Source organism: Leopardus geoffroyi, chromosome C2 (assembly GCF_018350155.1).
Source record: "Leopardus geoffroyi isolate Oge1 chromosome C2, O.geoffroyi_Oge1_pat1.0, whole genome shotgun sequence".
Lineage (NCBI taxonomy): Eukaryota > Metazoa > Chordata > Mammalia > Carnivora > Felidae > Leopardus > Leopardus geoffroyi.
The window spans coordinates 31002062-31023712 of record NC_059333.1 but is presented as its reverse complement, the minus strand read 5'-3'; the positions used below and the strand labels follow the sequence as shown (position 1 = coordinate 31023712).

Here is a 21651-nt window from a genome sequence, read left to right as displayed (position 1 = left end):
ATGCTTTCATAACTCTAGAGTTTAATCCTTTGAACATATGTACAATTGAACGGTAAAAGATATTTTAAAAGCCTATTGATAAAATCTCCCACGTTTAGTAAATTTGTCACTGAGGTATGACCATATATTTGGATATGGTATGACCATATTGGATATACACAGACATGGTAGCACAATACCACTCTTTATTATTCCTCTATATGATAACATTGCTCCAACATAGGGCACAATGATATAAATCCAACCACGTGTTCACCAGTGTCGTGGTGCATTGAAAAATAACACTTTTGAAAACTACTTTCTCATTTGCCTTGCTGCCTGCTTAGAGAGAACATCATTCCCACTCTCCTGACAGGTCAGTTATTCCAGGGCTCAGCTTCTTTCTACAGATGTGGAAGAGCCCAAATCACTGCTTGTCATTCCCACATGCACCCCAGCTGAGTTCCCGTTTTTTACCTTCCGAAGGCCACATGCGTTGGAAATGAATGCATACCGAATGGTGCCAAATGTCTAGTCGAGAGGAAAAGTCTCACTATGGTGAGATTTATTTGTGGAAGGAAGTAGGCTTCAACTATAGCATTCTGTATCAAATTCGCCCACGGCACTCAGGAGTACTACATATTTTCAATATAAAGTAAATTTTAACGGTGGATGAAGATATTATTAATTTTTAGGAATTTTTTCTTTACATATCGTACAAGTAGATTAATGGTATCTTTAAAAAATTTTTTTTCAACGTTTTTTATTTATTTTTGGGACAGAGAGAGACAGAGCATGAACGGGAGAGGGGCAGAGAGAGAGGGAGACACAGAATCGGAAACAGGCTCCAGGCTCCGAGCCATCAGCCCAGAGCCTAAGGCGGGGCTCGAACTCACGAACCGTGAGATCGTGACGTGGCTGAAGTCGGACGCTTAACCGACTGCGCCACCCAGGCGCCCCAGATTAATGGTATCTTTAAGATAAGTACTACGGCCCATGTCAGTGTATCACATTGTAAACCAATGTGAACATAACATTTTCACTGGGATGCTGATTAGAAGGTATGTATAACTTAACAGCTCTTTTGTCAAACATGAACATCTACATTAGCATAAGCAACTTACATACATTTTCTTAAGTTGTTCTCATATAGATTTATAAACAATGGCTTTTTACAGAGCTGTGCAAATAAAATTAGTAGAAAAGCAGAAAAGGAGGGGGTTATTGTACTTGGCATCCGATTTTTTGTACTTTGATAGTACCATATATTATAAGCCTCTCGTTTAGTGAAGGGGACACTGGCAAATGACTGATTCAAAACCACGTTAATTTCACGTCCATCACAGATTGACTTTAAAGTATCTGTGTGCAAGACAATTTCTAAATGGGGGAGGGGGAGGGAACGTCACTAATAAGAATGCTATTGCAAACATGCAAGTGGCCTTCTGAATGAGAAATTAGGAGTCAGACTGGCAGAGCCCACAGGGAAGGAGGCTTATAAAAAACAAAACAAAACAGAACATACAAACAAACAATAAAAAAACAATGTAATGCTCTGGTACGTCAGAAAAAAAAAGACAATGAATAGCCTGTGTTCTTGAGTTTCCAGTAGCCTGTCCCTTAATGAAGCCAAATGAACTCAATCCATATTAAGAAAAATAATATGGGACAATATCATAATCAAATTCCATTGTACTGACAAACTTTGGAGTAAATGTTTACTGAAGAAAAATTCACATTACTTAAATGCCATTTTTAAAAATCTCTCAGATTCTGTGGGATTCTCAGAAAAAGGAGAAAATGACACTTCCTGAATTCACTTTTTATATCCTCTCTTGATATTCTTCTAAGGTAGGTGATAAATTAGAACTTCAACAGAAATTGCCTTCGTTATGTTTTAAGTTTGCCTTTTGTTAGAAATCTAAAAACTGACCTTCTTCAGTAGTACGAACTATTTTAGATTCACTATCCATTCCTTGGAACTCATTAAAATATGGTCGAACTTTAATTTCGTAAGTCACCCCCTTTTTCAGGTTGACTAAGACAGCGCTTCTCTCGGTTGGGACTTTGGCATCTAAATTCTGCCATGCTGATGTAGCCTGCAGGCCTGAAGTCTGACGATACATCACTCGATAGCCTTGAATAAACTGGGGCTGGCGATCAACCTGAAAAACACAGCATAAAACCAAATGGAAACATTTTAGATATGACAATGAACCCATCCTCATTTCTCTTGTACCTACTTCAGTCTTCAACTCTCATCTGGGTGACACCACTGCTTGGTAATTTATCTTCCTGCTTCTTGTATCCAATTCCAGTTCTGAATTCACATGGCCCTCAAGTTATTATTCCCAAAAGGAAGAGTGGAACAACTCTCTCTCCTGTTTAAACTACTCCATAGTATCTAAGATATCTACTTAGTTAATTCAAATTCCTTAAAGTAGCACAAAGGTCTGATAAAGCCCAGACCTGCTGATTTGTCTAGCTTCATTTCTCATCCGTCCATCCTCTTCCTATATTCAACAGTTCCCATTTTTATGAATGGATATGTAATGTGCTGCTTCTCAGGAACTTCCATTCTTACCTTTTGTCCATTCACTAACGTCTTTACTCACTCAAAACCTTTCTTGAACTCCTACTAATCAAGTTACTGGTCAAACTACATTTATAACTAATACACATTAAAAAATGCTGTGAATGAGATGGACAAGGAGCTAGGAAAACCTGGAGTAGAGAAGAAGTTGACAGAATCAGGAAGGGGAGAAAGCATTTCCCTGAAAAAGAGCAAGTGCTGGGATCTGCAAGGAAAGTAGGATAAATTATTCCTGAGGAAGAAGTGTAGAAACAGCATGTATAAAATTTCTATGGTGGGCTGCCTGGGTGGCTCAGTAGGTTTAGCATCCAACTCTTCATTTGAGGTCAGGATATGACTCCAGGGGCGTGGGTTCGAGCACTGCATCAGACTCCATGCTAAGTGTGGCACCTGCCTAAGATTCTCTCTCTCTCTAAAACAAACAAGCAAACAAACACTCCTATGGCTGGAGGAAGTATATGAGAAGACTGGGAATTGTGAAGCTAGAGCATCTGTTTTAAAGGAATATGAAGGGGCATCTGAGTGGCTCAGTCAGTTGAGTGACTGACTCTCAATTTAGGCTCAGGTCATGATCTCACAGTTTGTGGGATCGAGCCCTGCATAGAGCTCTGTGCTGACAAGTGTGGAATCTTGATTGATCCCTCTTTCTCTCTGCCCCTCTTCTGTTTTCATTCCCTCTCCCTCTCTCAAAATAAATAAACAAACTTTAAAAAGGCATATGAAAAACTCCTACCCACTAGCAAATTATTAAATGAAAGACTAATTAATTTACCAGTTTCTAGCTCCTCGAATAGACCCACTATTGGCACAATTTGATAACTTTCTTGATCCCTTCATTCACTTAAAAGTACAGAGAATAAGCAGCTGTTTTGAATGAAAATCTGAAATTTTGACTCTGAAAACTCATACCAGATAAAAATTTGAAGAAGCTCTATTGTTCACTCATAATAATTACATGAACACTGAATACATAAAAAATGGAACCTACAAATAAAACATGTTCTCCTTATACATTCATTAAATAATCTCTATTAGAGTTTTACCATTGTTTCATTTTCAGGGAGAAGAGGATTTTTAGCTTTTTAAATATTTTTAATGACATTTTTTGTAAGAATTGCTTGATTTAAAAATAACAATCACAGCACCTTCTTCAATTAATTTTCCATAGATTATAGTTTAATAGCCACATTCTAAGAAGCCTTTAACTTGACATATTTCACTGTCAAATAAAGTATAAAACTTAATGGAGAAGAGATGGAAGGACCTCATTTTAGGAAAAGTTGAGAGAGAAGAAATAGAGAAGATGAGAAGGAAAATGGTTATTTCAACTTTTTAAAAACTTTTTCATCCAACTATTAACACATGAATAAAAGGTATTCCCTTATGTATTAACTTCTAACATTTATTTTTTAGTTGCTGCATTTAACAATTATCTTTAAGTGAAGCAGAAAATTTTAAAACACAGAACCTCAATCAAAATATAGTGGAACAAAGGGGCATTTTTCTATATTTAGAACGTCCAAGCTAGAGAATCCATGAAGCCGGTGGGCTGAACATATGTGTTTCTATGTCTAGCTAAGTCTTAACAACTTCCTTCATCCACCTCCATCTAACCCTCAAAGACTTTCTGGAATTAGTGCTATACTCCTCTGAGATTATGTCAAGAAAAGTTATCCCAGCTCTGATGCCAAAGCTCATGATCTTGAATCCTTATCCATGCTTGGTGTTTGTACCAACAGGCATAATTTTTGAAGCACAGAAGTTGTTCTGACACTACAAACAAGGCAACTCAAAAGCAAAAGTTAAATTGATGAGAGCCAAAGAGAGATGTCTTTAATCAAAACTGTCAATGTTCAAAAATTCCTTGCAGCATATGTTAAAACAACATTAAGCTGGCATTTTATAAACTTCTGCATTTGCTTTAAGTGAATTTATATACTGAAAGAAAGACATAACTCACAATAATAGCTTGTTAATACTGAAAGAAGCAAGCTGTGTTTTTAGGAAGAACATTAAGCAGCTGTTTCCAGATGAAGAGAGTGTGTAAATCAGGGTAAATTGGTTTTATCCATGTTTGGTTTTCATTAATTAAGTGTTTTAGGGACTTTATGAAGCTAATGTTTACTACACAGCATCGTCTTGCTCACTTCAGTGTACATTGCGTTTAACCAGTATATTCTCATGGCCTGCTTAATAACTGAATAGTTTAACTTGGTTTTGTGCAGTTGCAATATTCTTTTCAGAAGAAAATTTGTTGTTACAGGTGGAAGCAGAAATGAAGATGCCGAACATTACCTTTAAAAAACTAGGTGGGATTTGTATTGGATATGTGTTCTGTACCACTGACTTTTAGAGCACATTTTGACAGGTGGTCATTTTCAAGTTAAACCATATGCTTGTCACTGATTTTATTAAAATTCTGTTTATAAGAAGGAAGATTTTCTTTAGAGTTGATGATAATCAGAGTCTGGCCACAAAACCATGGGTTTACAGAATTTTAAAAATTTGTATTTTCTGAAACAGGAATAAAAAAGCGTTGTCTTCAGGAAAAAGTCAAAGGATGAAGCAAGTTTCCATCTTCCAAGGAAGGTTCCAAATGAGCTACAGTTCAGCCTTTTAAATTTTCTAAGCCTCAGTTTTCTTTTCTTTTTTTTTAGAGATAACTATTGTTTTATTTATTTATTTATTTTTATATAACTTATTGTCAAGTTAGCTAACATACAGTGCGTATAGTGTGCTCTTGGCTTTGGGAGTAGATTCCCGTGATTCATCACTTACATACAACACCCAGTTGAGCCTCAGTTTTCTTAATTTGCTCAAATAATATTCATATTACATGGGTCCAGATACAATTAAATGGCTATTATAAGTTAAAGAATTTTGTAAGTTGTAGGGATGCACAATGACAGAGCACCCTTGTTAAGTTAGGGATATGGTAAAGACAAAAAAAGGTCCATATGTGACCCTCAAATCAGCATGCCCATAAATGTTTAAGTGAGATGCTTACCACCATCTTTTCAATTAAAAAAAAAATCCATCTCAATTGAAAATTCAAAGTGAATTTTCTTTCATGAGCTAAGCCTGCTAAGTGGCTGAGCTGGATTAAGCTGAGATCTGAAATTCTAGTTTGCCAATGCACACTTTCAATTTCAGTAGCTGTGATGTTTAAAGGGCAAAGGATCTGTGGTTCTTTTTGTCCTTGAACAAAAACAAGACAGACAGACAGACACACACACACACACACACACGAATAACTGTTTATGAAATAAGAGATTTATTGCTATTTTCTTTGTGAAACATTCATTTTCCTACAATTTTTGCCTACCCTCATTATAAGAGCAGTCATCTTTAGAAAGCACCCATTACTAACTACTGGTACTTCAAGATTAGCCTTGGTAAACCACGTCAGCTGGCCTCCAAATCTAAATACATGGGTTGGGGGATATATTTCTCTTCTCTAATATCACATCTGTAATTCAGATACTAACAGTGTAATAATTTATTTATTTATTTTTATTTATTTCTTTTTTAACATGAAATTTATTGTCAAATTGGTTTCCATACAACACCCAGTGCTCATCCCAACAGGTGCCTTCCTCAATGCCCATCACCCACCCCACCCCGCCTCCCTCCCACCCCCCATCAACCCTCAGTTCATTCGCAGTTTTTAAGAGTCTCTTATGGTTTGGCTCTCTCCCTTTCTAATTTTTTTTCCCCTTCCCCTCCCCCATGGTCTTCTGTTAAGTTTCTCAGGATCCACGCAGTGTAATAATTTAAAGAACGTGTACATTTAGCAGTTGAAAATATGACATGGAAGTAAAACATTTGGCTATAATTTCTTTAGCAACTGACCCCTCCCCCAGTCTGACTTTATTTCACTAAAGTTACCTCTCAGATACACACTTACCTCATGTGTAACTACTGATTCGTGGGGAACAATACCCTGTGATATAACTGAACACTTTCTTTTTTAAAACAAAAATAAAAATGTATTAAAACAACTGATCTGATCATTCAACAGACAGTAATTGAAAGGGCATTCTGTAATAGATGCTCTGCCATGAAAACACAAAAATGAAAAACATGGACTCCAGACTCACAGAAGCCAAACTCATGAGAGAGAAAGATATGCAAACTAATAATGACAAGCTTCGTGGGACACCGAGATGAATATGACAAGGTTCCTCTCCTGGAAGAACTCCCAGACTACAGACCTGCAATTTTGATCTAATTTGATTTATTCTTTTAAACTCAGTGACTTTTAAAGTGATTAACTTCATAAACATAATGACTTTGATTCTTACTCAAATAATTTCCACATTTAGAAGCAGCTTAAAAGAAGTCCTTTCAAAACTCCCCACAGAGCTGAGACTTTCTCAATTGAGATTGAAGAAAAATCTGCTTTAAAAATACAACTATTTGCTTGGCTTTCTAGTTTTATATTTGGCCAAAGTTACAGAGAGATGGAAGAGGCATGTCAGATACTACCCTTCCTGTGCCACTGGAAAAATGATGAGGTCATTATGTTCCTTCCATGGGAGTAGAAGAACAGAAATCATTATACACAGAAAACAGGATAAGTCTATGCAAAATAATGTTAAAAATGGAATCAGAAACAATGTAGTCTTAAATAATTATTATATACTTAGTTTTATTGTTGTTGAAGTGTTATCCACTTTTGTACTCATAGGCCAAAATTTTGATCATGTGATCTGGCTTAAGAAGTAACAAAATGTCCCCATCTAGGACCTAATGCCAAATCAATTCCACCATTAAAAGGTAGGCTTTCTGAATATATATTTGTCTACAGTTTATCTTTAAAGTAAAAAAAAAAAACACACACGCACACAAAAGTATATTTAAAGTAAATAAATTCTAATCCTATTTTTACAGGTGTGGGATATTGGGAATATTGTTCAACCTGAATACATTGGCTTCCTTTTATAAAGTTATAGAAGTACACTAACCAGCCTTAAATGTTATTTTGGGTTTTCCTGTTCTAATATGATAATGCCTTCATATTTCCCCATATAGTTGAAAATAAGTGGTGATGCCTTTTCTGGTGCCTGAAGATAGAGTTAATCACTTCTTCTTTGATTGAAACCTCTCTATAGGGTACATATATGCCTGCTATGGCTCTTATCCCTGTCTATTGTCATTAAGAATTTCCATGTTTTTCTCCAGTAGATTTGTGTTTTTTTGATAGTTCTCCACCAGATCTAGTATAAAATTGGCCCACAAAAAATGTTTGTTGAGTTGGATTTGTTCAATGGATTTATTACTGAGGGGACACTGGAATAATTCTCTTTAATGTTACTTTATACTTCAAATATAATTAAGAACTGATGAAACATAACCAGTTTTCCTTTCTCAGCTCCCTTTTTGATGGAGTTGATAAACGGTTATTTCCCTAAAGAGACATGAACTCTAAAAGCGGATGGTGAAAATCCAATTCCTTCTTACTTAGTCATTCTTTTACTACAACAAAAGAGCAATAATAGTGACAAAATTATAGTCTCCCAGTTAATATTAAAATTAAAGTAAAAATTTTGTAAGTATCTGTAACTCAAATGTCCATTACTTATACAACACACAAGATCTATCACAGACATAGAGGGCTTAAAGAAGTTGTGGTCTTCTAACATCCTGATATATTATGGATTTTTAGAGGTTATAATAGAGAAATCTTAGATATAAATAAGACGTTGGCACTAACTATGTTATGCACAGGGAAGAACATTATCTGGCTCTTCTCAAAACACAGACACATACATAGATACAAACACATATACACAAATGTTAGTATTCTCTAATATGACTAATGTGGCTATTTTTACACTATTTGTTGTTTTTACTCTAGTGGCTACCAAGTGATCAAAACATTTTGCATTTTATATAACAGTGGGTAGGTTGACATTTAACAATGATGGAATTGAATATTCCTAACTTATACTAACATATCAACCTGCTTCTTAAAACCCATTACTTTCTTACTATATATGTACAATTATTAAAATCATATTCATGTTTTGGTGCTGCTACTTGAGATTCGGCTAAAAGAATGTACAGACGATTTATTTAAATTCAGAAAGAAACTCGGTCAAATTAAAAATTTTTGTGCTTCAAATGACACCACTAAGAAAGTCAAAACCAACCCACAGAAAAAAAATATTTATCGGCAAAAAACATTTACAAATAATATATCTGATAAGTGGTTTGTATCCAATATATAACAAGCACAAGTCTAAAATAAGGACAAACAGCCCAACTTAAAAATGAGCAAGGAATTTGAATAGACATTTCTCTAAAGAAGATATACAAATGTTCAAGCACATGAAAAGATGGAAAACATCATTAGTTATTAAAGAAATGCAAGTCAAAACCACAAAGATATTCCACTTACACCTACTAGAATGGTTATAATAAAATAGAAGATAACAAGTGTTGAGGAAGTTGTGAGAGAAATTGGTGAGGATGTGGAAGAAACGAACTTTCAAACATTGCTGGTGAAAACAAAATGGTATAACCACTTGTGAAAACATTTTGGCAGTTGATCCAAATGTTACAGAGTTATCATTTTACTCAGCAATTCCTAGGTAGATACCAAGAGAAATTAAAACACATGAGAGAAACGAAAACATATGTCAACATGTACTCAAATATTTATGGCCCCCTCATTCATAGTAGCCCCAAATGGAAACAACTGAAAGGTGCATCAGGCGATGAATAAACAGAGTATGTGATGTATCTGTGTGATGGAATGCTATCCGGTAATAAAAAGGAACAAAGTACTGATACATATATTACAACATGTTTGAACCTGGAAAACCTGACACTGAGTGAAAGAAGCAGGACACAAAAGACTACACATTGCCTGATTTCATTAATATGAGAGGAACAGGCACATCTACAGAGGCAGAGAGTAGATCGGTGCTTGCAAAGGGCTAAAGCAGGGGGAATGGAGGAGGCACTCCCAACGAACACAGAGTTCTTTCTATTTTCAGATGATGAAATGTCCTAAAGTCAGATTTTGAGGATGATTGCACAATTCTGTAAATAGAGTGAAAACAGAGCTGCACACCCTAACTCTGATAGGTTAATTATATCTCAGTAAAGCTTTTAAAAAATAAGATGAAACACATCATAGTTCTATTGCAAACTATCTTACTCTTCCATTCTGTTGAATATTTTTCTTTTTTGCCATTGATTCCACCTTGATTTAAATGATGAGGGCTTCTGTTACTATTTGTGTGTTGATTCTCATTTTCCTTGTTTGATTTGTTTTCTCAAAGGAATAAAAGAAAGTGCCATTAATACTGCCTTTGAAACTTACCGTCCACGTGACTTGAACAGTGGTGGGAGTCAACACAACTGGAGTATGGAGACGGACAATGACATCTCCCAGTTCTTTCTGTACTTGTCTATGGTCCACTCCTTGTGCTGGTGGGCTGATATCTACAGAGATAACCATTCCCAATAGTTAAAAATTCCTCGTAAAATTCCAATTTGTATTGTATAAGACAATATTATAGGTCATTAGAAATAATTGCAGAGGAAAAAATTGAAACCTTTATTGACAAACAACACAACAACAACAACATTAGAGCATATTTATATACATACCACCCAGGGGCTAGGACATAATTTGAGAGATGATATTTATCTTTCCTAAAACAATATTAATAAAAGTGTTCATAATCTCTTATTCTCTTCAAATACATTGTTGTGGAAGATCTATTATTTGCTTATTAAGGAATAAAGTATGTGCCATAAGACTTCTTTAGGAACATGAGTTTTCTATAGACGCTGGCATATGGAAGGACTTTCCTGAGTAGTTAACGGAGCAATATCTGAAAACTGCTGTTTAGGAATTTGTTTAATCCCTTGTCCCAATTGGAAGACTGTGTGTTCTTACTCCTTGACCTATTCCAGACTGGAAGCATGGAAATAACATAATCAGGGGAAACTGAGAAGTGAATTATGTCACCAATGGTTAACAAAGTGAGTGAAAGAAGGGAAAATGCCCCTCACCCTCCAAATTCACAAAGATATTTTGACTGAAAAAAGTAGAATACTGATAAACTGTTCTAGAGTAATAAACTTTGAGCAGGACTTCAATATCTGACAAATAAAAAAGGAATTCAGCTGCTTTTTGGAAGTGATAAGAGAGAGGAGAGGGAAAAATCGTTGCAATATTTAGAATGACATACTCTCAGCCATATATTGTTTGGCCCTGTATCCATCATTCATATAATACTACTCTATTGTTCCATACAATGGTTTATATCCTATGTGCCATTAAGAAAAAACTAAGATAAATTACATTCAATTCATCGCATTGATATCACAGACTAAATTTCACACATACTCAAATCAACTGCTTTGACTGGTGCACAGCAATATTAAGTTGAATTGTTTTTTCTCCAACTATTTTCTTTTTATTTTTTTTATTTTTTTTCCTCCAACTCTCTTTCAAGGAAGGAGTCTAATTTGAAATAATTCATTTTTAATCCTGTTTTCTCCTATTTTCTCAGGCCACAATACAACACTCTTGCAAAAATATTTTTAAGTGCATATCTCAGTCATAACTTAAATTGGGTACACTAACTTAAATCGGGACATCAATAGTGAAGGGGGTGAGGGTTATGGGCAAAATGGGTGACGGGGAGTGGGAGGTACAGGCTTTAGTTATTAAACGAATAAGTCATGGAATAAAAGCTATAGCATAGGGCACATAACCACCAGAAAACAAATTGGTGGTTGCCAGATGGGAGGGGGATATGGATGAAATAGGTGAAGGGGAATGAGTATACATATTTTGATGAGCGATGAGTAATGTATAGAATTATTGAATCATAATGTTGTATATGTAAAACTAATAAAATACTGAATGCTAATTATGTTCAAATTTAAAAATAAATTAATATATATTTTTAAGCCACAGAATAGGGAACATAGTCAATGATGTTATAATAGTGCTGTATGGTGACAGATGGGTAGCTACTCTCGTGGTGAGCACAGCATAATACAGAGATGATGGCTCACTATGTTGTACACCTGAAACTAATGTAACATTGTGTGTCACCTATACTCAAAAAAATTCTCAAGGATTTCAAAGAAAATAAAATTCTCAAGGATCTTAGCATGACTTGGAAGAATGCATTAATTTGGCATTAGCATTTGGTATATAATTAAAGTGTTGCCTTTATTAGTATTTGGAATTGATATCAATAATTTACAAACTTGATTATAATTAAAACAGGATTAAAATATCTTAGAACTCTTCTGCTGTTTTCCAATCCTCTGTACCAATCTGAGTAAAGCACAAACTTATCTCATGACTCAGATATATATTTGCTGCTATTATCTGGGAAATGTAAATGTAAATAATAAAAAAAAAAAAATGAGTGAAAAAACCAGGACATTAATATTTGGGAACTACACTTTGGTGATTTTCTCCCCAGTTCCAGTGTTTTTCATCCTTAACATAAATAGCATAACTAGTTTTACTTCATTTAGGAAAAAAAAAACATATTAATAATATTATATGAATAATATTGACCTTTGCTGTCATATCTATGGTCTCCTGTGATATTGATAGGACAAGTATTTGCTGCCTTTTTAAAATAAAAGACTTCTAAGTTCTATGGTACTTAGTATCTTTAAGTATATTTAAAAATATCTTTAATATCTTTAAAAACGATGTTAATATCTTTAATATTTTAAAAATAAGAGCTCACACAGCAAAGTATTCTTTGAAAAGAAGTGCTTTGCTGAATGCAAAGCTGTTAAAAGTATGATGTCAAAAAATGATCCTGCCATTCAGACACAAAACATGAGTTTTCCTATTAAATATCTGTTAAGAGAACATAAGTCTTTTGCTCTATGTAGTCTCTCAACTGGAACAAGCCAGATCACAAACAACTTTTCATTAATCTTTTTTGACCTTTTCACCAAGAAGTTATTTTATGAGTCAAGATTTAGTGTCTGGCAGTTATGGAATGATCAAGAAGGTCTGCCGGATATAATCACAGCAAGAGTCTCCCCCATCCTGTTATCTTCCACCTTTCACTGCAACTGCACACAAAAACTGACTCTTTCTCTCTACACTAGTAAAAATGACCTTGTTACTGTAATTTCTTGAGTGAAAACCATATATGTCTTCAAATTCAATAATTTAATTTACTCATTAAATCCAGACACACTAAAGGAGACAGGATCTAAGGAAGGTAAAATATAACCAGTTTCAGATCTTCAAATTCCTTGTTGTACTTTTTCTTTCTCTAGAGACAGGTTCTTTACCTACAGGCCCTTTATCATCATGGAAAATTAATCACATTCCTGCTTAGAGAACAATAGCAAAGTGGCATTCCCTCCTCCCTTGACTGTCATCATGTCAGCAACGTTACAAAATCACGTGGTGACTTTATTTCACTTGATTCCTTGGCGCCCTTCTCTGTTATAATAGCACACTAGTTACTATCACTGAACTACATTGTAATTATAATAATATTTTTATGGCTGTATGGTGCTTTTCATTGCATAAAAATACTACTTTGAATTATATCCTGTTCAAAGCCTTTTACAAATAAGAAATAATTAACCCTTTCTCAAGAACCCTGTGGGAAGCAGGTTGTAACAAATAATAAAGCCATAGTGTCTGCTTTATTATTTCCAGCTACTACTAGTAGGAAGGGAAATTGTAATGCAACATCCTGTATTAACCCCTAGACTTCATGACATCTTAATTTGAAGAGACAGGCTAATAAAGATTAGAAGAAAAACTTCAGTTTTGAGATTATAATATGCTGGGTGGATTTTTTTTTTGAGTTTTTATTTAAATTCCAATTAGTTAACATACAATGTATATTAGTTTCTGGTGTACAGTATAGTGATTCAACACTTCCTATACAACACCTGGTGCTCATCACAGCAGGTGCATTCCTATATCCCCATCAGCTCTTTTACCCATCCCCCCACCTAGCTTCCCTTCGATAACCATCAGGTTATTCTCTATAGTTGAATCTGTTTCTTGGTTGGCCTCCCTCTCTCTTTTTTCTTTCCTTTGCTTGTTTGTTTTGTTTTGTTCTTTAAATATTTTTTTTTTTATTAGCCAAAAGAATCACACACCTCACAAAGAAAACTTGATTTACTCCTTTCTGAAACAAATTGCTCCTTTAACCATCTGATAAAAGACACTATAGGGATGCTTGTCAAACTTGACCAAACATCACTTGGAGAGCACCTTACCACAGACTGCGGGGCTGCACCCCCAGAGCTTCTGAACTGCGGATCCAGAGTCTGCCTTTCTAACATGGTCCTAGGTGATGCAGATACTGCTTCTGTAGGAACTACACCTGGAGACTCTCTGCACTAAAAACAGAATTCTTGAACACTACGAGTAATGATGATATCCCTATCTGGGCATTGTATCCATTAAAGATCAGTTTTTGCTATTGCAAAATTAGTTTCGAAGGCGGCACATGTTTCCTCCCTTTGAAATATGGTAAAGACCTAACTTAGGTGATTTACTCTAACTATGTATGTAGACCCAATTATTTTGTTTATCTTTTACTAAACAGACCCTGACAATTCCCAGAAGAGGACACATTCACCAAGGTGAACAGCAAGTTCCTTTCTCCTTCCCTGGATCAGGTCTAATGAATCACTGTAATAAGTGATCAGACACACGTATCTTTCCTCACACAATCCCTTTGTTCTCAAAGATCTGCTTAATGCCTCCTTCCAGAACCAGTCATGTTTACAGCTATTGAAATTACCTTGTGTGCGCACAGGATCTGACATCGGGCTCGGGTCGCTCAGACCTTGGGGGTTGATCGCTCTGACCATGAATAAATAGATCGTGTTGGGCCGCAGGCCTCTCACTGTAAAGAGGGTGGTCTTCACATGGTTTGCCACTGTTTGCCAGCTATTGCTCACGGATTGGCTGAAACATGAACAGGACTTTCATTTAAAGAACTGTCTTAAAGGTATCGGAAATGGAGTTGGGCATCAATGACAAAAGTTAATGGCTGAAAATTAAACACACACACGCACAACACTTGAAGTGTTAAGCCCAATAAATGAAACATTTGGATGATTTCTGTTTGTTCAACAACAAAGCCGAGCCCACCTAACGGAAGTGCCATGCACAACAAAATTAAACTCAGCCCAGGAGATGTGACAGCACTTTGCTAATGCACAGCAGCCCACTAAATGAATACCTGTAAAAGGAACAGAGGCCAAGATCACAACATCAAGTTTATACAATAAATATGGTCCTCGTAAATGTATATATATATATACCTTGAAAAGAATTAACCTGTAGAAAGAATAAATGGACTACAGAGTAAATTATGCCAATACATTTTCCTGTTACAAGGTGTGTTTTCTTTTGCATCAATTCCACATGCAATATTATAATAGAGCCTTCTAAAACTACATATCTGTAAAAGAAGAAAGGAAGCACGTAAGGAATATTTTCCCTTGGTCACATTTTTAATAAAATTGTACATTACATAGTACTGTGATTTCTCATCTTCAAATGGTGAAATACCTCTGATAAAATATGTGTGGAAACCCCTTAGCAGCCACGTACAGATGGGATGCCCATTTAGAAAACTTTGTCTAGAGACAAATGCTGTTTTTGTTCATAACGAGAAGAAAATTGTGATTTTTCAGGGCCGACCATTTACTTTTCAGCAGTTCTTATATTTAAAGCATGAAAATTATAGAAAAATAGTATTTTGAAAGTTGGACATGACGTATTTATTGATCATTACCTTAAATAGATTACGGAAGCCTAAAATGAAAGTAATGATTTGTCCTAATGCTTGAAAATGACAATGGCTATCACTATCTTTATAAAGGCAAATCAAAGCACATTGAGACAATGCAAACTTCATTTTCTCATTTGTATAAATATTTTATTAAATTTTCATGGTGATTTTATCATGACATTTGCTAATTTATAGTCTATATCCTTACGTTGATGAAAATTTTTTTTTTTCAAATAGCAATTGGACATATCTTTGTTTTAGCAACCAGAAGTACATGGAATCAATTCTGTAGCTGTAGTTTTTCATTTTTAAGGCATATCCAATTAATGTATTAAAATATAGAGCATAAAAACAATGGAATGACTTTAAGTTCTGCTTTAATTATTAGGAAGCAAGTTTCCAGGGTTCCATGCCTCAATAAATATTGCAGAACTTAAAAATGTCTGTGCCCAATTGAATTACTTTCTGCCTAGTTCTAATGACAAAAATCTCATCTTAAATCTTTACAATGGTCAGGGTAAAGAAGGGATCTATATGATTACGTCATGAGCTAGATCCCCATAGGCTTAGGCACAGGTAATGCATAATTTAATCCTATAATCAACTTATAAATGAAAGAATAACAACAACAAAAAAAAAAACTAGAGTATATCCTTGAATAAAATCAGATATAAAAGATAAGTACTGAAAATGCACTGTTAAACATGTTCTTAAGATAAAACAGCAGGATAGCTCACATGAGATTTTAGGATATAGGAGCTAAAGCAAAAACCCATGGAGAAAAGAAAAGGAAGTGTCCCATACCTGAAAGCCTCAATGATATATGCACTTGCTGGAAAGGCTCCAGGGGTACCTGGTTGCCAGGACAAGGTGACACTGTTCTTAGTAACATCAGTGACCTGTGGTTTGGATGGTGGCCCTGGCAGGTCACTTAAATCATAATTTTTACTGATTGTTGCTCCAGAGTCTATAGAGGACAAACAGAAAATGCTTCGTTCCTGGTTGCATATACTGACATAATACTTAACAACAGGAAAAACAGTCTGTTAAAGAAATTGACCTAGACAATGAGCAGTTCATTTTCATGAATCAAAAGTATATAAATGAATATTTGCTTTTCTGACATGTTACCAAATGCTTACTTTCACATAAGCTCTAGAATTGCTTATTCTTCAGAGAGAGATAATAAATACACTTATCAAGGACAAAAAGCAAGAAAATCTCTCCCCTTAACTATATCAGATTGCATATATGCAATGTTTTGTGGAGGAATTGAAAAGTGGCATACGACTTAGTTTTTACATTCAATGAATTTAAAATCTGAATCTGAATTCTGAATCTTCAATTGTTATTTGGTAATGAGCTAATCACTAAAATGGACTCGAGTTTTCTTCTGTTAAGGTAATTCCCAAGGACTCACCAGTCACATCCAGCACAGCACTCCAGGAAGTCTCCCCACTTGAACTTGTAGCCACACAAGTATAAGTACCAGTATCAGAAATCTAGTGTGCAAGGAAGGGAGAGAATTCAACTCTTTCAATTAATTTGTATTTCGTCAATCTCAACAAGGTAATATTTAATTTCTTAAAATGTGGTGTGTTATTTAGCTGTCAAAATTATTCATTAGAATAAATCATAGGAACACATAAAATATTAAAATAAACTCATATAATATATTATTTTATTCATAAAAGGAATTCAATGATTTTTTATTATACTTCTACAATTAAATGTTATTTGTCTGGTAAACTCTCTTTGACCCTCTTGCCTCCATGGTAATGCCCTTATCTTTGTATAACTCCAATTTATAATGGGGCTTCGCTGTGTGAGAGTTACATGCAGGCAACTCAGGACAGAACTTTTCAGAACCTTATAAATATTCAGAGATGAGAAATGCAAAGCTGTCCTATCTCCAATACATTATGTTTCAATGGAGAAAATGTACTCAGGAGTAAATAAGCACTGAAATAACACGGGGCTGACTTTTCTTTTTTTTAAGACATGGAGAAAGTGAAGAAGGAAAACACACACACACACACACACACACACACACACAGACACACAAAACCTAATCAACTAAATCTCTCCCCATAAATAAATTAGTATTCACTTATATCTAAGTTGTAGTAGTGTGACAGAGAATGAAATAAAGTTGTATCATTAAAAACCAAACAAACCATGTCTATGGAATCATTGCACTTTAGAGCTGAAAGGGACCATGCAAATAATTCATTCATAACTCTTTAAAGCGTACTTAAAAATTGCCATTTCATCGGTCACTTAAACTGTTTTTGTTATTCATTTGAAGAGTGGCAAAATATTTTTAAAGTAGTTGATAATACAATCAGTTTGATCACCAAACTGAATGAGGCAGGTCATCTGACATAAGATTAAAATTCTGTGATAAGGATGAGTCTAATTGTTGATGAAATCTGAGAGTTCATGGAATATACCTGCTGGGTTCAAAATGTAAGTGTATTGGTGACTCAACCTTCCACAACTAAGTCTCAGGTAAATTATTAGTGCATGGATGTTACTGCTGTGCCACTGTTTTAATTGATTTTAAATGTCATTATGTATTGTAACTTGAGTTTCAAAGTGCTCATCATTCGGACGGCACATCATTCTTTGCCATGTTATCTTCATACAATTGTCTTCTATTATACAGCAGGATGATGGGGGATAGCCACTGTAGAAAGAGCCATTCTTTCAAATGTGGCTGTACATGCATTATAGTCATTAGAAATCTCTCCATTTAAGAAGCATCACTCACAAACTAAATATAATGAGCCAAGGTTGGATTTTAATGCGATGTTCATTTGAATATGGTCTGTGAAAGAGTAAAGAATTTGCATTTTATTATAGCTGTTGAACTAAAATGTAGCACTTGTTATTATGTGCAAATGCTAAAATAAGTGTATGTAGGTAATGCTTCTTAACTGCATCTCCTTGTCATTGTGTAGAGACACGGTCTGACATTAGCTGTGGTAGGTAGGTTTTAATGAGTATGGGAATATTCTACTTCTCGAAAGACACAGATTCAGTTACCAATTAGCTGGACTATGAGAATACAGTGTTCATCACATTATTTTTCCCCCCTTGCATTAAGTACCAGAAAGAAGGAAGGAAGGAAGGAAGGAAGGAAGGAAGGAAGGAAGAAAGAAAGAAAGAAAGAAAGAAAGAAAGAAAGAAAGAAAGAAAGAAAGAAACGGTGAGACACAAAGGAATATGACCTACAGAAACCTTCTCTTGACTATACGAATGAAGTACTGTAAAGCACATTTTTAGCTCCCTTTAAAGACAGTCATTTTACAGAAAAAGAACAACATTTTCATACTGAAGTTTATCAAAAGCAATATCTGAAGCTGAAATATCATTGCTAAAAACTCACTCCTGCATTACCATCATCGCCACTACATTTATTTTTATTCCTTTAACTTTAAATATTTTCTTTTCAGGTACTTCATATCTCTTCTATCCTTCTCTCTTTATCTTTAACCAAGTGCTTTAAAAAAATTAATGTGCTGGCACACTCTATCGCCTGCTTTTCTCCTCTTGTGGTTGGCTGTCGACAAGCCTCCAGGAGCTTGCATCCCAGAGAGACTGCTCAGAAGCCTGTCACAGGGCTCGAAGTTTGTTTGACATCATCAAGCACCTACCTTTAATTGCTTCTTTCAAACACTACTGGGGATCTTGACTATTCAAGCACACCCTTTAATTCAGCAGTACAGTGAAAATGCATTAACCTCCATGGCCCAAGACTGACTTTAGCCCAAAGAGAGAGGTTAGTGTTTACTCAAGGAGAGTTGGCATTAATTTTTTAATAACTCCCATTTGTTCAAAGAAGGTTAACAATTAATTTACTATCAATAAAAAGGCTAAAATCTGTACTAATTTACTTTTCTTTTAAGTTAATTTGACAGTATTTTTCTAGTTAAAGCGATAATGCTTATGTCTTAAAATGAAAATGAAAAAAAAACTATATATTGTTATTAACAAATACACAAATTAACAAAAGTTTGTGTGTTTGTGTATGTACATACTGCAAAAAGAGTTCTTCTTCCTTTTTTATATATGTCTGTGTGATACACTGATAAATACCAAATTAAGAAGTGATTGTAAATATATCTGTATTTTAAGATAATAATCCATGTTGTAATTGTTTAAAAATACATGCTACAAAAAATATTTTATCTTCTTCTCCTAGTTTCTGAATGGGAAAACTCAGCATTGTTTTTCCCACTTTTTTTTTTTTTTTACCTTGGTTCTACTTAAACATTTTTTGTTTGTTTAACATTTATTCATTTTTGAAAGGCAGAGAGAGACAGAGCGCGAATGGGGAGGGGCAGAGAGCGAGGGAGACACAGAAACAGAAGCAGGCTCCAGGCTCCGAGCTATCAGCACAGAGCCCGACGCAGGGCTCGAACTCACGGACCGCGAGATCATGACCTGAGCCAAAGTTGGCCACTTAACCAACTGAGCCACCCAGGCACCCCTCTTGGTTCTACTTAGATACCAGATTCTACAAATTGTTCATCCACCAAATAATTTTTAATTAATTTTTGTTCATGCACTATTATATCTTATTTCTGGTTCTCATTCACAATCTTTTGATTATTCTAGCATGTTCTTCTATTTTAGTGTAGTGATTGCCACATGGAGGGGAGGCTGTCTACATTTTGTTGAATTAAGTGAATATACTTGTAGAAGGTGGGTGGTCCCCATGATAACATCCAACTGGTATTCACATCTTGTATAATCAAGTCCTCACCATGAATGTGTGTGGGAACTGTTGACTTGCTTCTGGACAAAAGAATACAGCAAGGGTGATAGTATGTCATATTTGTGATGCATAAGATGTCACATCTTATGTTACATAATATTATAATGCCTGTCTTGCTAGAAGGCTCTGTACTTTCTTGAGTTTCAGGAAGCAAGTAGTCATAATGGGAATATCAGTATGGCAAGGAACTAAAGGCAGCCTTCAGTAAACAGCAAATAAGAAGCTGAGGTAATCAGTATGGTAGCCATAAGAAACTAAATGCTGTCAACAATCATGTTGCTCAGAGTCAACCCTATGCCCAGTCAATCTTCAGATGAGACCACAACCCTGATACCCGATTGTAACTTTGTGACACCTGGACGTAGAAGACCCGGTTAAGTCATGCCCAGACTCCTAGCCCCACAGAAACTATGAGAGTAACTCTATGTTCCTTTAAGCCTTTAAATGTTTGCTAATATTGTTAAATTAGAGCAACTTAACCAAAAATGTAAGATTTTCCACCCACTAGCCAAAGCCGCCTTTTATGTACTCAATCTTACCTCTAGCTTTTTCCACATAATAGTTTGGCCAAGCCAACTTATCCACAATTCCTTGAAAGCTTCCCTTACTCAAGAGAGTAAATCAGAAGCAATTGACACTTTCCAATTATAAATATCCTATTATTATCATTAACTTCATGTGTTTAAGATTTTTAGCTTTATCATTTGGATAAGTGTGAGCTGGGATGAAAGAATAAAAAGTTTCTAGGTCTGTTATGAACTTATCACCAACATAAGGACTTTCCTTCTAATTTCAATTCATCATTTGTAAAATAAGATATAACATGGCCTACCACAAAAGGTAGAGCAACTGTACTAGTCTGTGAGATTTTAAGTTCACAAAGCAATTTTTCCCTAGGGTGATACTTATGCGGAAATGAAGATCCAAATACAAGTCAAACATTACTTACCCGTAAATTCTTAATCTGCAATGTTCCTTGTTCTTGTATAGTTGCTCTTGGATCTCTACCCAGAAAAGTAAATCCCTCCTTTAACCAGCTAATTACAGGAAGAGGGTCACCAGTTGCTTTACATTTCAGTAACGCTGTACCATCTACTGCTAGTGTTTGGTTGGCCGGGCCTTGTAGAATTATGGGTGGAGGTCTATCTGTCAAAACTAAAGGATACGAATATTTTCAGGATATTTTAACTTCTAAGAAGTTATATTATACGATTAGATGTGAATTACACACATATTATAATTTATTCAGCATATTCTTTATCCATTATGTATTTATCGTCTATATATACTATACATACATTATATTTACTGAGGACATACTATTATTTGTAACTAACTCTGAATTACCTATAGTAGATGACAATGAAATAAATTCTGACATTTTAGTATTGTTGAAAGTCTTAATCATATTGAAATTAAAATTAAAATACAGAGAGCTCATGGCAGTTATTCATAAAATGTCCATTTTGTCTCTTATAGGCGTATTTAAGAAAGTCTGTGGAGTGTCATATGGGTAT

The 21651-nt window shown here is 35.0% G+C and overlaps 1 protein-coding gene across 21 annotated transcripts in view; it reads right to left on the bottom strand.

Moving 5' to 3' along the window:
- ROBO2 (roundabout guidance receptor 2) overlaps positions 1–21651 on the bottom strand; it is a 1707596-nt gene that overhangs the window by 81060 nt on the left and 1604885 nt on the right. For all 21 annotated transcript variants that reach the window (XM_045501643.1, XM_045501648.1, XM_045501642.1 and 18 more), the window contains 6 exons: positions 21084–21289; positions 16772–16853; positions 16156–16318; positions 14353–14519; positions 9906–10027; positions 1913–2144 (listed from right to left, as the gene is read on the bottom strand). In XM_045501643.1, coding sequence (XP_045357599.1) covers positions 1913–2144; positions 9906–10027; positions 14353–14519; positions 16156–16318; positions 16772–16853; positions 21084–21289 — 972 coding nt within the window. The remainder of the gene's footprint in view (positions 1–1912; positions 2145–9905; positions 10028–14352; positions 14520–16155; positions 16319–16771; positions 16854–21083; positions 21290–21651) is intronic.